General features: G+C 40.4%; 1 protein-coding gene across 5 annotated transcripts in view; it reads left to right on the top strand.

Annotated features, from left to right (window-relative positions):
* Positions 1-16638, top strand: part of LOC105485374 (putative methyltransferase-like protein 21E) — an 80916-nt gene that overhangs the window by 14563 nt on the left and 49715 nt on the right. For 2 of the 5 annotated variants that reach the window (XM_024793963.2, XM_024793961.2), the window contains exons 3-5: positions 839-1005; positions 2416-2533; positions 5080-14334. In XM_024793963.2, the coding sequence (XP_024649731.2) occupies positions 839-1005; positions 2416-2533; positions 5080-5483 (689 nt within the window). In that variant the 3' untranslated portion in view covers positions 5484-14334. The other 3 variants (XR_011614610.1, XM_024793966.2, XM_024793967.2) reach the window with 3 other exon arrangements.

The following is a 16638-nucleotide window of genomic DNA, read 5'->3' as shown; positions in this document are numbered from 1 at the left end:
CTAAACAGTGCTGCTAAACTCAGGCTGAATATGGTCTCTAGACTTATCTTTGTTAGATTTCACATTGTTAAGGCCAATTCATTGTTATAACTCAAGAAATTTTCCATCACATTTAGTTTTCTATTATACTTGTTGTCGCCATCACATTTGTATATTCTGAAAACTTTATAATACTTGTAATGTCATCAGTTAGTCAAACCATTGACAAAACTGTTCATCAAGGCAAAGCTGAGAACACACCATTTATTAGAAATGTCTATCCAAGTGGGCACCAGAGCCAAGAGCGTTGGGAGTACTGTGGAAAAGCACTTTCATCCAATCCAACAATTCTTCATAGGGATGCCAATGTTTGTGTCTGTGGATTTCCAATTTTTCCAAGGGCAGGGACCATGTCTATTTGGCTAGCTACTATATTCCATCACTCAGCACCATGCCTGGGACACAGAACAACTAGGATTGCACTGGGTGGCCAATATGAAGAGGTGGGTTCTTATATTCCATCACCAATCTTTCTCTTAATCTATATGAACTGATTGGTGGCTCTTAAAATACATTGCTTTAAAAAAGTGCATCAATTATTATTTGTTGCATGTAGCACTGCAGAAGTAGACAGTGGTGATTTCAGCTCCCATAAAAATAATAAAGATGTTGCCACCCTGATGAATGGCAATATTAGCTTACATTATGAGTCATTTTCAAATAGTTTACCTTATTATTTCTCACCTAAAGTCAATTCAAAAGCTCCTTAGTCTAAGCAGAAATGCTGTATTTCTGTCAAGTTCTTTTCTCTTTTCATGGATTTACTTATACAACTATTACCTTTTTCTTTTCCTTTCAGAGACCAGAGAAGACTATGATGACAAGCAGGTGGTCACAGAGATCATGGCAAGATGTTTTATTCCGACTTCGATAACAACTACTTCCTGGGAAAGTTTTCATTTTATTGGTCATGAGATTCGAATTACTGAGGCCATGGATTGTTACGGTGCTGTTGTTTGGCCATCGGTATAATTTCATACAGAATTTGTTACATTCCAATTATTTTTCCAGCCAGTTTTGTTCGTTATTATGTTCTATTTGGAAGAAGAAAACAGGTTCCATATTCCTTCTTTGTGACCTCAAATAATACTATGTTTTAGAAATCATGTGATTGGGAAATTACTTCTCCCAATTAACTCTATAATTCTATTTTATTTTCTTTTTCTTCTTCTTCTTCTTCTTTTTTTTTTTTTTTTTTTTTTTAGACAGAGTCTTGCTCTGTCACCCAGACTGGAGTACAGGGGCATGGTCTCAGCTCACTGCAACCTCTGCCTCCTGGGTTTAAACTGTTCTTCTGCTGCAGCCTCCTGAGTAGCTGGAACTACAGGCCTGCACCACCACGCCAAGCTAATTTTTGTAATTTTAGTAGGAATGGGGTTTCACCATGTTGGCCAGGCTGGTTTCGAACTCCTTGCCTCAAGTAATTCGTCCACCTCCGCCTCCTGAGGTGCTGGGATTACAGGCGTGAGCCACCACCCTGGACCTCAATTTTTTTTTTGAGACAAAGTCTTACAATTGTCCCTGAGGCTGGAGTGCAATGGCATGATCTTGGCTCACTGCAACCTCCGCCTCCCAGGTTCCAATGATTCTCCTGCCTCAGCCTCCCAAGTAGCTGGGATTACAGGCGCCTGCCACCATGCCCGGCTAATTTTTGTATTTTTAGTAGAGATGGGGTTTCACCATGTTGGCCAGGCTGGTCTGGAACTCCTGACCTCAGGTGATCCACCTGCCTTGGCCTCCCAAAGTGCTGGGATTACAGGTGTGAGCCACTGTGCCTGGCCACGGGGCCTCAATTAATTGTATTTCTGACTTTATTAAAATTTGTAGGATTAATACAGGGTGTTTACTTCTTCAGTTTTTAAAAGAAGAGTTTAGAGCAGTAAACACTTTCATTTCCCCTTTTATTAGTTCCATTTGAGTTAAACAATTGCAATGAAATCTTTATGAGTCTCACATGTACAATGTCCTCAAAGACCCTCAATCCTTTACCAACTGTCCCGTGAAGAGTAGTGGACTCACCACCCCACCTGCCCCGATCCCACACACTACTTGGAAATGACTAGTATTATCAGAAGTTGCTTCCTTTAAAAATGATCAAACCTAAGCAACTGAATTCCACTATTTTAGTTCTCTCTCTTTTCCTCTCAGTAATCCCCAAGGAATTTTTCTAACAGAAATGTTGAACCTCTCAGAGGATGCACTTTTGTTGACATTTCTTGGAGTGATGTACAGGTACACACATGAGTACTCTCACATACTCATATATGCATGCATACATATCATAACATTAGCGACATATTTATCCAATAAAGTTTAATTTTACTTTCTGTTATTACTTGCCAAGCATCCCTGTTTTCTTTTTTCTAACTTTCATAGGCCCTTGTTCTATGCTATTTCCTGGAAACAAATGCAAAGCAGTATAATATGGTTGACAAAAACGTGATTGAAATTGGAGCTGGAACAGGACTAGTCTCCATTGTGGCAAGTTTACTTGGTAAGCAGATATTTCTGATTGAATAGAGGGAGTGTCAGAGAATTTGATGATCAAATATCATTAGTTGTTTTACTATTCAGTGTACTATGACCTGCACCTATCTGGGACTCCTTAATTGTTTGAATGGGCTTCATCTAGAAACTACAGATTGTAAAGTCTCCTTACCGGTTTCTTTCATAGTTTTCTGCATTAAGTTGTATTAATTCTTCTTGTGGAATACTGTCACAAGCCTCAGATGAGGTGTTCTAACTAAGCGGTGCACGGAAGCATTCTGGTTGCAAGAGGAGAAATGTGAAATACTAGGCAGAGGCAGATTCTATTGCTGCTGATTCAGACGCACTTTAAATTTTAGCACCATTTCAGTGTTCCCACGTAGTTGTAGATTCTTTTTGAGTTTTGAAGTGCTATGTTTTTATGAAAAAGCACGTGTTAGAATAGGGAGAGAGTATTAGAAATCACATAAAAATCACACGTCTGCTTCTATTTTTAGGTGTTTGTCCTTGAATTTGTTTTCTCAGTTCATCTCCATTCTTTTACTTTTTCTCTGTCACTCAGGTGGAGTGCAGTGGTGCGATCTCCACTCCCTGCAACCTCCGCCTCCCGGGTTCAAGCGGTTCTCCTGCCTCAGCCTCCCCGAGTAGCTGGGACTACAGACACGCACCACCATGCCCAGCTAATTTTTTTGTATTTTTAGTAGAGAGAGAGTTTTGCCATGTTGGCCAGGCTGCTTTCGAACCCCTGACCACAGGTGATCCACCCGCCTGGGCCTCCCAAAGTGCTGGGATTACAGGCGTGAGCAACTGTGCCTGACCCACCTCCATTCTTTTTTATTGTTACCCTGAGTTCTCTCACGAGCATCTTTTCCAACTAAGCATGTGATAGTTTTTAATATATGCCTGAGCCTATTTCAGTTCAGTCTTTTTGCTATTGTTATCTATCTCATTGCCTTAGTTTAGCTCCTTCTCTGATGTGTGCTACCCAGATCCATCCTGATTTCCTTGATCTTCAGAAGTGCACACCTGCCACTTTAAAATCTTTAGAGGAATTGAACATTTAGCAATTTACAACTTTCAAATTTGTTTTTATAAGAGTATTTATAAGTCTCTTGGAGTCTTCCCAAATACATTTTTTTTTTTAAAGTTGCTGTATCCTGATATTGTTTGCCAAAGTCACTATTCCATTTAGTAAGGATAGGTCAGAGTCACTATTCGATTTATACCTGAAAGCCTGACTTAGGAGCAGAATTTGTGCTTTGGGGAGTCATTGGTTTTATTAAAAAGAACTGGTCCCTTGAGTCCGCTTGTCTAACTTGGAACAAATATTAAAAGATAGAAACTTTGATTGGTCAGTATGCCGAAAGTGGTAGTGTTTATCTCTCTAGGCAAAAAGATATTAGGGGGAGTTTACATTCAATATGGGCAAAGGTGTATTCCCTACCCTGAGATTTAAAAAAGATTTGTTGAAAATGATAGACCCACCCATAGTAGAATGTAAAGGCTTGTATCTCCATGAGTGTACCAATGATAGGCATATCTCCCTCCCATTTTAATGTTTTCACAAAATACAATTGATGCCAAGAGACTCGTGATATTGCTGCTGAGGAGTAGCTTCTTATTTGTCTGAGCTGAACTAGACTTCTCTTCCATTTCTGCTTTCTTGTTCTTTACCTGCTCTGTGCTTTTCTGATGCTGCAGATTTGGACAATCTTAGATTTATTTGCAGATTATTTTCAGCCTTTGCTACTGCTCAAAGCTTACTTTAGTGACCAAATTTCTACAAATTTGCTTCTGCCATATTTCTTCCTCAAAAACCCATCACTATTCACTTCTATCCTGGAAATTGTTTACATCCTCTTCTGTGAGCGGTAGCTTTATGAGCACTATACACTTGCTGTGACTAGGTTTTTAGCATCTTTTGATGGGAAGATTTACACTTGTGATGGGCCAAGTTGAAAACCTGGGCATAGCATGGATGTCATCATACTTTTCAGGTAATGCCATGGAAAGGCCTTCTTTCCTCCCTCCACTTCTCACTTGAGCACTTCCTGTTCAACTATAGGATGTCCGATGTTGCATACACTCACTTGGTCTCACACGACTGAGGCTCAGAATTCTTTTAGGGAGGTACCTATTCTTCCATCAATGACTTCTCGTTGTTTCAGTGAGGGTGCCAAATATTTTGACTTTCTCTTTCTCTTGATTATTTTTCTCCTAGTATGTAGTAGATAAATAGCAAACAAAAACAATAGTAACAGCAAAACATACCAGAAAAAAAAAAAAAAAACCAGGAGAACGTAAAAAATGCAGTGGTGCGCAAAAGTACCATGGGTCTCTCTCTGTCTTTTTTTTCTCTTTAAGCAGAGGCATATAGCTGCTTTAGCATCCATTTGAATGGGATTCCCTTTCTGTGTATAGGTACTGATGAGTCTTGTTGTGTGGGGGGATGAACAATTTTGCAGAATTGCAAAGTGCATGTTGGCTTGAAACTCTTGATTGTTCTACCTTATCTCATGAGGGTTACTTTCTCTACTGTCCTTTGCTTCACAGGTGCTCATGTGACGGCCACAGATTTACCCGAATTACTTGGAAACCTGCAATATAATATTTCCCGAAACACCAAAATGAAAAGCAAGCATTTGCCTCAGGTTAAAGAACTCTCCTGGGGAGTAGCTTTAGATACAAACTTCCCCAGGTCTTCTAATAATTTTGACTATATTTTGGCAGCAGATGTGGTCTACGCTCATCCTTTCTTGGAAGAGCTCCTCATTACCTTTGACCATCTGTGCAAAGAAACCACCATCATCCTCTGGGCCATGAAATTCAGGTTGGAGAAGGAAAATAAATTTATAGATAGATTTAAGGAGTTGTTTGACCTGGAGGAAATTTCCAGTTTCCCTAGCCTGAATATTAAGTTGTATAAAGCTGTGAAGAAAAACCGGAGGAGTGTATGACATCCTCAGTGAGGACGTGGAAAGGTTAAGGCAATTTTTAGCAAATAATCACTTGAAAGAAAACCCTGAATAACCTTATGTGCCATTGAGTTTCCCAAGGGCAAATACACACACAGATGCACACACACACACACACACACACCACTATGAGAATAAAAGACAGTTTCCCAAATTTGCCTCACCCCAGGCAGTAATTTTTCCAGATACTGCATGTGAGTCTGTAGGATTGGGGGTAACTTGTTCCTAGTTTGTCTCCATCAGCACCCAGGCCTGCCTTCTACTCATGCAGTAATAGAAACTCTTGGCAAAGTCACACTGTGCTGTCAGTGTCTGCTGTCCTTATTCCTTATATCACCATTTATTATTATTTTAATCAATGGTGCAATTATTATTTTTAATGTATAATCACAAAATGATAGTTTTTAATGATATCTCTTCAGTGAAACTTGTTATTAATTCTTTTAAACATAAGCTTATGATTCTCTCTTTAGAAATAAGGAAATCGACTACAGTGGGATCTGCAAATAAATCTGAACAGGCAGATACATAATGTAATGGTAAATCTCAGACTTTTGTGGTTTCCATTAGTGCTATCTTATAGGTGGTCTATCATCTCTGCCTGGCAGAGTGGACCTCTGATGTAACCTCTGAAATCAGTCAAGCTTGTGGATTTGAGGTCATGGATGAGGACATTTTATTCTGTCCAATGAAAAATGAGTGAACACAAGCAAAAATTGTTGAGATTTTGGAGAAGTTATTGTTTTGTTTTAAGCCAACAATCATTATTTTGTATCACAAAAACAGAAATAAGCATAAACACTTTGGGTTAAAAATATGTATGAAAAGATTTAGGTCTCTGATCTCAGATAATCAGACATATAGCTGGTTTTAAAGTTTAAAGCTCTTCTGATGAACATATATACATCTAGATACTTGAAATACAATATGATTTTTTTTCACATAAACTTTCCTTAGAGTAGAATTTCCTTAAAGTAGAATAAAGTCTGTAGTAATTACAGTCAGTGCAAAAAGAGCAAAGAATTAGGATTTTGTACTATGTAACTGCCTAGACGACACTGCTTGGCAATTACTCTGCCATGTCCCCAGTAACATTTTTTAGGCTGTTACTGTGCCCTCTGGGTGATACTTTCCTTTCTAGAATTAATCCTTTCTGCTTTGGTGAAAGTTTTCTGTCCACTCCAGGTTGAGTATAGTTGAAAAGAATATTTTCTAGAACTCTGATCAGAAAGTCAGGCTACAAATATACTCCAGTGTATTTTATTTTATTTTTTTAGTACATGTGGTTCATAGGACAATCTCTCAATAATTCCCAATATTTACATGGATCTCTGTCATTTTCACAGTCTGTTACTTACATAAAGTCACTTAATCCTCATAACCATTCTAAGAGGTAGAAGCTATGCTATCCCTACTTCACGGATAAAGAAACTGAGGCTGAGATGTCCCCAGGCTACATAGCTGCAGAGTGGTAGTGCTACGACATTCAAGTCCAGGTCTGTACAAGCCCAAATCCTGTATTAACCACTGCACTGTCTTTATATATTTAAAACAAGAATTTTCAAGCTTTTAAAAGCAGGTGAAGTCATTCCTTCAAAAATGAAATAAATATCCAGAAAGATAAGCAAATACATGAGAAAAAAAAATGAGACCTGTTCCATTTTAAAACTTGTATTTCCTATGTGAGTAGGTCAGGGTAGGCTTGTTTCGAAGGTGATATTTAGGTGAAGCTGACAGGAGGTAGCAGTGCAGGTGTCTGGGAAAGGGTGTTGCAGGCAGAAGGAACAACCATGCAGGGATCTGGAGGAAGGAGCCAGTCAATCCTCTGGAAATATCAAAGGCCAGTGTGCTTGGCACAGAGCAAGCAGGAGAGGTTGGTGCAGAGTGAGCAAGTATTTAGAGAGGCTACAGGGAGCTAGATCACGTAGGACTGTGTTGCAGGCTGGGTTCTCTAGAAACACACTCTGAGAGGGAATTGGGTGAGCAGATCATTTTTTAGGGAGTGCTGTTGAAATGAAGACCTATGGAAAGGAGTGGAAGGAAGTAGGACAGAAACAGGTCAAACTGCAATGCAGGCCCAGTAACAGTCTGATGTGACCCCCAGACAGAGCACTGGCCTGAGAGTGGCCTCTGGAGTTGCCCTGATTGGAAAGATATGTCTGGGCCTTGATGACCCTGTGTGGCCCAGTCATTGGATATGGGCTGCCCTGGGAAGACTCTGTGACCTTGGGTGAGGTGACTTCAGCTGAGGCAGTCCTGAAGACATTGACCAGCTCCAGCAGCAGGGGTTAGGTCACCCTGAAGAGGATCTGGGTGGCTTATCACAGGGTCCAGCATGACCTTTAGGCCTCAGAAAGAGCTCTGGCTTTTCTTCTGGTAGAATGGAGAATCTGTGAATGGTTTTGTGAGTAGAGGAGTCAAAGAAACTTTCCTCATGTAAGGACCACTCTGGCTGTCATTTTGAGACTAGAATGGGGAGAGATGAGACCAGGGAGAGGCTGCCGCAATCTGAGGTGGCAGCCTGCATTGGGGTGGCGAGAAGTGGCCAGTTCTAGATGTGTTTGGCTGCCAGAGTCAACAGACCTTCCCACCATGTAGAGTGTAGAGTGTGTGGGAGAAAGAGTCAGTGCTGAGTCACTGTGCATAAATTTATAGTCAACAGCTTAGAGATAGTTTGTGAAGCTCCCTCAGGGAACAAAAAGACTAGACAGAGGGTAGAACAAGGACTAGGCCCCGAGTCATTAAGAGATCACATATGGGTGTGTATACTGAGATGATTTTGAAGGTTCTACACGCTCTCCCCAACTCCAGTTATATGCGTATCTGTTGACTTTGAACAACATGAATTTAATACCACAGTGGTTTTTGAACTGGTCAGTAGAGTTCCAAGGCTCCTGAACGCTGCCTCTAGAGGTTTCTGGGAGCCTGAGAGTTGGAAATGCAGCAGAAACCTTGGGGTAACAAATGAAAAAATGGCTCCTCTGCTAAGAAAATATTTGAATATCATTACTAAGTTATTTTTAGGTAGAATACATAAGGTGTCCTTTCAAAGACAGCATTAGGACCAAACTAAACATACAGTTCTGTAAAGTTCATCTTTCTCTATGTGCCAATCTGTCAGACGCAGTGTTCCGGATTCATTGTTTTATTCTGTTTATAGCATTCACTCCCAAAGTTTAACACCCACCCACACACACCATGCCCCTCTTTTCCACTTCATTCTATTATCCACTTCATTCTTTTATTCTTTTGTCTTTTTGCTGCAGTTTCTCCATACTTTTTAGATCCAATTTTACAATAATTTAATTTCAAAAGATGTAATTGGAGTAGACCTTTTCTACCTTACTTTTTTTTTTTTTTTTTTTTTTTTTAAACGACTGGGAATTGATTTGTTAACTTCAATCTAAGGGAGTTATACTGTGAATTTTCGTACCTTTTTATCTGGCTTTTTGACAAGCTAGACTATGTTATTAAAAACCTTGGTCCAATTCTTTCAGTAACTTTCTGGATTTCCAATAGAATGAACTTACTGATTGTCAAGGTTTTAATATAGGTTATTACAGAATAGCTATCACTCCATAGAAGACACCTCAACCGGCAGGAGATTCTCTGCAGCTTAAAATTACACACAGGTAACCGTGAGAGTTCTGTTCCCTAGACTGTATCAACTGTCTTTGGAAACGAAGTACTGCACTAAAACCGTCTATCTTGGAATGTAATGATGTATCCTCTTTGATTTGTACCAATTTTTGTCTACCAGAATTTAGAAAAAAAGCTTTTTTTCATTCCGTATTCATACTCTGTTCCCTTTCTTTTGGATAAAGAATTGGTGACATTGGGTAACTTCCTAACATATCTGCAGCCAAATAGGAAGCTCACTATTGTGGAAGAAAAAAGCTGAGGAAGCAATAACAGAATGGAGTGTTCCATTTTTTTCGTTAAGGCCTCAGAGTCTAGGAGCTTGGCGTTCTCAGTGGATGCCTGGTCTTTATAGACAGAGACCATGTCTCATTTGTTTAGGTAGCACCATTGCACATGAACAGACACATAATTTCTTTTTTTTTTTTTTTTTTTTTTTTTTTTGAGACGGAGTCTCGCTCTGCCGCCCAGGCTGGAGTGCGGTGGCCGGATCTCAGCTCACTGCAAGCTCCGCCTCCCGGGTTCACGCCATTCTCCTGCCTCAGCCTCCCGAGTAGTTGGGACTACAGGCGCCCGCCACCGCGCCCGGCTAGTTTTTTGTATTTTTTAGTAGAGACGGGGTTTCACAGTGTTAGCCAGGATGGTCTCGATCTCCTGACCTCGCAGACACATAATTTCTAAGTATCATTTGGAAATAAAACACATCCACTGAGTGGAATTTAGCTGCAAGAAGAGATTTGCAGGTATTAACTTTGAAAACAAGCTGGGGACCTTGGATCGTAGATATAAAAGAATTAAAGTCAACCATAAGTAAATCAGACAAGTAAGCTTATTGATAAGACTAAAAGAAATGTAATAGACTGTGCTTCTTCCTACTTCATTTTAATTTAGTTTTCATGGAAATCTGTAGGTGAAGAAAATAAAAATGGTCAACAATATGTACTTTTAAGGCACATATAAATTATAAGGCGATAACAGGAAATACAGTTGGGAATGGAGCAAGTAAATGATTTGCAAAAGTATTAGTAGGAATACAGGCACAGCAAAATTTAAAAATTATAGGCATTTGTGTTAGTATGTATGTGTGTGGACCCAGTTCCTTCTATCTTCTTTATGAAGCCTGGAAGTGGTTTGCGAATGAGTTCCACACCCAGATATCACTATGTTTGAGTCTGTGATGTGAAATTAAGTCTAGGATATTACCTGCAAGTCCAGTGTCAGTATTTGCTTTGCTTTGAAGTTCCACACAAAATCAAAGACAGTGTTCTGTATAATTATACTGTAGTATTAACAGGATAGTTGTGTCTTAGGTGCCTTGGTTAGCATCAATTAGTTGTGAGGTCATATTAACTCCTTTTTGAAGGATTCCTGAGCTGGACATTTGTGTTTACTCAGGTCGCATATGGCTGTGTAGTATTTAGATTGCTGGGCATACACTGTTGACTGCTTATTCTACTGAACTAACCTTTGGTCTCTATCGTGAGCAGTGCTTTCACTCTCATGATAGAGACCTCTGTGTTCTTTGTTTGTTGTCTTTGTTTGTTTCTTTGTTTCTAAGGCAATTGTCTTTTCCTGAAATCCAATCAAGTTGGCATTTACCATCAAGGAATTTCAAGGGATTATTAAAAACAATAACAGATATCCAGGTCAGTTTTGTGATAAATGGTATTAATGGGAAAAACGGAAAAATACTGAATATCTTCTGCCAACCAAGAACACTTTACCAAACCAAAAAATATTGCTTGGTTTTTCAAACAAAGGCACAAAAGAATGAGATTAAAACATGCCATTAAAATATTTTAATAGCTGGGTATTATTTCATGACACTACAAATATAAGTATAAAATTTTTAAAGTGACTTATTTGGCAAATGCTAGATTTTGTAGTTTATGTTTTGAAAATTTCTGTATTCTCATTGTCCATAGTCTGCAATGTTTATACTGTTTGTTTTAATTTTAAATTACCTTCACTGGAATTTTTTTTTTTTAATTTTTAGTGTCATTATTTAATTTGGGTGCTCTTATCTAGTGCCATGGTTCAATTTGGGCTTCTTATCTACTTCTGCGTTTTCTTTGTTAGTAGAGTATGAATCTTAATGGCAAAGGTTGTCTCTTTGTCACAAACCATCATAAATAAGCCCAAAGGACAGGCCATAAAAATGTAAGAAATTCTTAGATTAAAAAACATGAGTAATGCTTCTACCTACCTGGCATGCAGAGGTAAAAGTACAGTTGGCAACTGGTAAATTATTAACACTTTTCTACCAAGGACTTCCTCATTCCTTAGTATCTCTGTGATTAATAGATAGTCAATTTAAGAATTAGAAGATGTAAAGCATAATAAAAACATTTTGTAATCATGTATTGGAAAGAAATTAAGGTAACATTTTGTGCAACATTCAAAGGGTCAGGGGAACAAAGTGCTAGAACTCTTGGGAATAGATTTCATATTTTTTTGAAGAAGTAATTCAAGGAGGATGAAAGGTAATTATAAGTATGCAACTATTAATTAATGCATAATAAATAGTTGAATAAAGAATAATTAATGCAGTTCCCTTTTACTTTCCTTGAATTTTAGTTTTTCTTCTTTTGGCAGCCTCTAATGGTTGTCATTCATTCATTTATTTATTCAATATTTACTGAAAACCCACAATGTGCCAAGCAGAGGCTGCAGACACAATAGTGAACAGGTAGTCAGGGCCAGTCCTCATGGAGACCATGAGCCCAGTGCAGATGGGCAGAGGCAGAACTGGGGATAGCCTGGTAGGGGAAATACATGAAAACCAATCAGTTCTGGGTGTCCTGGCAGTGGGAGCTTAGTGCACAATCAGGGCATAGTGAGGGCTTCTGGGGGAAGGTGTAGCTGGGTGAAGGAGATGGAGGTGAGGGCAGAGAGGAGAGACGGGACATGCTCTAGGCAGAAGGAAGTGTGTGTGCTAAGCTTTGGGGGCAAATAGGAGTGACTTGTTGCGATGACTCGCTGGAAAGATTGTAGCTTCTACGAACCTTTGCTGAAGTAATATCCATTATTAGTGGAATACTCACTGCTTTCAGGACTGTTTTAGAGATTTCCAATGTAGCATCTCACTGAATCATCCTGACAACCCTAGTGGCATTACCCCAATTTATATGTGAAGATATTACGGCTCAGCAGAAATAAGCCTCCTCCCAGGTTACACGTGGGTGGCAGTTGTTGGGATGGGAACCTCTGTCTCTATGGCACCAAACTTGTGCTGTTTACAGAGTATGGCCTTGTGTAAGTTTTCCACTCTGAGCCCTGCAAGGAAATCCCAAATTTTAATTTTATTCCCCAGCTAATTTGGAGCTATCCGGTTTCATAAACCTTGTCTTCATTTGCCAGCTGAGCACAAATTAGTTTAAGTGGGCTACTCTTGAGATGAGCCTGCAGAAATGTACTCCTATTCATAGTATGTCTCCAAGAGTAGAATTTTATGAATCCACATATATACCCAGCGAAGACTTCACTAAGTTTTTCTTTGCAAGGAATATGGAGCACATATTAGAACAATTAATTTAAAGGTGTATGTTGATCTTAAAACAACCAATGTGGGAAGCGAAAAAGACCCTATTATATAAAGGAGGTGCCGAGGTGGAAGCAAACGCTATTCTTTTGCTTGGGCAATGGCTCAGGAAGAACGAAATGAATGAAATGTGGGCTGCCCTCTGCTGACTTTTCAGCAGAGAAGGCCGAGGGGGTGGGGATGAACTTTAAAACCTCATATGATCTGTTTGTGGCCATATTCTGTGAACAGTGCTGATGTTTATAGGTCTGTTACTAGGCGAGAACTCTCCCTGAATCAGCAGAGTTAAGCCATGGGGTGATGTGAGAACATCAGTTCTTGGAAACCACCTTTTAGCAATCTTTCAACGGGAGGGCCCGCATTGACTCAGGCAGCACAGCCTTCCAATGCCAAAGACCAGGCCAAAGGGACCGAGTGGGAGACTGGAAGGACACCAGTATCTTTGGCAGCAAAGTGCTTGTCTAAGTGGAAATGGCCTTTGGTGCCTGTTAGCCTGAGGTTGACCAGGCACCTATGTCCCTGGAGGGTGATATTGCAGAGTAAGCCGCAAGCCCTGGCCGGAGCCCTCCGACAGGTGACACGATGTAAGCTGATGCAGGAGCAGGGTGGTGGGTGAAGGGGGGAAGGAGGGGTGGCTCGGAGAGCTGCCACAATGTCAGAGGCTGTCCTGTGAGCATAAGGTGAAGAGGACGGTGCTGACTGCCACAGGAGAGCAGAGGCAAGGCAGACATTGAATGTTCCAGAATGGAGAGAAGGGAAAACGTTGTATTTAAAACTTCTTGTGAGAAATGGTTACCTGGCACAGGCACAACTTCAAAAGCAGCATGGTAGAAATGGAAACCCGAGGGAGAGACCCCAAGGTTATTGAGGAAAGGAATCACAAGATGTTTCTCTCTGATAGTCTCTTTATTGTGCTTATTCCTGGCTGATTTTTGAGCTGACCAGCAGAGCCTGAAGCCTGCTGATTGTCATCTCTACAAAGCAGATGACTGAATACGGAGTTTGATAAATGCAAGAAGTCAAAGCCAACATCTGAAGAAATTTCAGCTGGGATGTTGATGCAATCTCTCTTAAATAAAATGCTTGCTTTGCTTCTATTTCATGATCCTACCAAGTAGGTGATATTCTAAGGATTTAGATACCATTACCCTAGAGCTCCAAGTATAAAATTTGAGTATGAAATTACAGATGATCACCACTGGGAGGACCCGGTGATCTGCAAAATGAACTTTTCCTTCTGAATAAATAAGTAAAAATAAAAGAAATGATTTAAGCAAGTGAATTGAATTATAAAAGATGATATGCAAATGCATCAAAAGTGGCAAGGGGTAAATACACAACAGTGTAATGTAATAAACGTGTGGTGTTGTCTTCTTTAATTAGGTATTGTTTCAATTCCGCCCCTTGCCTGCGCACTTTGCACACATTATGAAATACATTCTCCAAGAAAAGGAGAAATGGGGGCCGGTTTCTAGTTCTTTGAACACTGTACAGGTGTTCGCTGGTGTGTGATGAGGCGGAAGGGGTGATGAGGGAGGAGACAGAAGAGGAGCCAAGTGTAAGGGAATGAAGACAGGGAGCAAGCAGAGAGGACACTGGGGTGGGAAGGGAGATTTTGATTCTTACAGCCTAAGAAGAAATGTCTGATTGTACTTTTCAGATTTCCATTTCTTGTAACCTAGTGGTTCTCAAACCTGAGGGTGCACCCGAATCACCTGGAGGTTTTGTCAAAACACAGGTTGCTGAACCCCAACCCCAGAGTTTCTGATTCAATGATTTGGAACGGGGCCCGAAGATTTGTGTTTCTAAGTTCCTGGTGATGCTGATGCTGCTGGTCTGGGAACAAGACTTTTGAGACCCACTGTGTGGCCGTACACTACATCTCCGTCTTCAGAGATCATCCTTTGAGGCTGGGGCATGTTGGTACAAAAGGGAGATGCTTTCACCTACCTGCTCCACTGTATCCTCCACTCACTCCATCGGCTGTGTCTGATGATTCATATCTCTACAGGCACCTCTTTCTGGAAAGAACACCTTCTCAAGAGGCCTTCCTATGGGTCAATTCCTCTAGGCTCCATCCTTCCCGAGTTCTTGCAAGATTGCATGATACAGGCGATCATTTTTGCATGCACTAAGTATTCTTTTATGTTTATGGGCCACATATGCGCATTTGAGTCTAACACTTTAAGCATAGTTATGGTCTATGAAGTGAAGACGCAGTGAGAAAAATTGTGCAGAGATTATTTGACAGCCAGAGACTAAGGGGATATTTCTTAAAATTCTAGTTTGGGGACTTTGGATATGAGATGTGTGTAAGCTATTAAAGAACAGAGAGTGACAGTGTTTAATTTTATTGCTACAGTGTGTAATAGCTCCAAATTCAGACAGGCTCTTAATTAAAAATGTGCTCCTAGTCCCAGAGATTGGATTCCCAACCTTTATATGGTCTTCAGAGGTATGATTCTGATATACACGAACAGTGACAATGTTGAGCGTGGGATTTGTGGGGTACAGAGGAGTTTGTAAGGGATGGGGGAACATAGTGGGGGAAGCTCAGTCAGAGTTCTTGATTTCATCAGTGTAGGAGTGTACCTGGGCATCCACCTTGTTTTCACCCACCTTCACCACTTGCTGGATAAGCTAGAAGGTGGTTGGTATTGGTGAGTTGTTTTTTTTTTCGTTTTTTTGTTTTGTTTTTTGTTGTTTTTGAGATGTGGTCTCGCTCCTACAGCCTTGACCTCCCAGACTCAAGTGATCCTTCCACCTCAGCCACCCCAGTAGCTGGGACTATAGGTGTATGCCACTACACCTGGCTAATTTTTTGTATTTGTTTGTAGAGATGGAATTTCACCATGTTGTCCAGGCTGGTCTCGAACTCCTGGGTTCAAGCAATCCACTCACCTTGGCCTCCCAAAGTGCTGGAATTACAGACATGGTCCACTGTGCCCAGCCTTGCTTGGTGAGTTTTTTGTTTTTTTTTTTTTTTTTTTTGGTCACAAGTGAAATATTCTGGCAGCATGGAGTATAGTATTTTTTTCCTTTCCAAATATGTGATGAATTCAGGGCATATTCTTCCACGAAACTGGTATCATAAAACCTCCAACTAGATAATCTCCATTAAGTAATTTGAAAAACCGAAATTCATCATTTTCATTGTACAAAATAATTTTTTTTTTTTTTTTTTTTTTTTGAGACTGAGTCTGGCTCTGTCGCCCAGGCTGGAGTGCAGTGGCCGGATCTCAGCTCACTGCAAGCTCCGCCTCCCGGGTTTACGCCATTCTCCTGCCTCAGCCTCCCGAGTAGCTGGGACCACAGGCGCCCGCCACTTCGCCCGGCTAGTTTTTTGTATTTTTTAGTAGAGATGGGGTTTCACCGTGTTAGCCAGGATGGTCTCGATCTCCTGACCTCGTGATCCGCCCGTCTCGGCCTCCCAAAGTGCTGGGATTACAGTACAAAATAATTTTAAAATAAAAGAAATTTAAGAATTTTGACAGTGGAGGTGAAGGGAGGTGTTCATTTTCTCTTTCCCGCTATGAGGGGACAGTCATCACAGTGAAATATACCAGCCTGAAGCAATCGTTCTCAACCTTGGCTCCTGAGCGGAACCCCGTGGGAAGCTTTATGGAAATCCTTTTTCTCTGGTCTGCCTTAATCCATTGAATTTAGAGCCACCAAGAGTGGGGATGGATGTATTTTGGTGCAGAAATCTGTGTTTTTAAAATGCTCTCCACAAGATTTTTGTTGGCCATTTTTTGGGAAATATTGGTGATGTGAATTTGGCTAAATGCCCAGACTCTCTCTCTTTGGCTCTTCCTATACTCTTCATGGCTTGTGATTTACTGAACCACTTATGAATTCAAGTTTTCTCATTGCATGTAATTGCTAAGTAGAGAATTTTCCACATGAAAGACTCCAACTGCGTTGAAACCAACCTCAGCTATATCCTATGAAACATTT

This window comes from Macaca nemestrina, chromosome 16 (assembly GCF_043159975.1).
Source record: "Macaca nemestrina isolate mMacNem1 chromosome 16, mMacNem.hap1, whole genome shotgun sequence".
NCBI lineage: Eukaryota > Metazoa > Chordata > Mammalia > Primates > Cercopithecidae > Macaca > Macaca nemestrina.
This window is presented reverse-complemented; position numbering and strand designations above follow the sequence as displayed.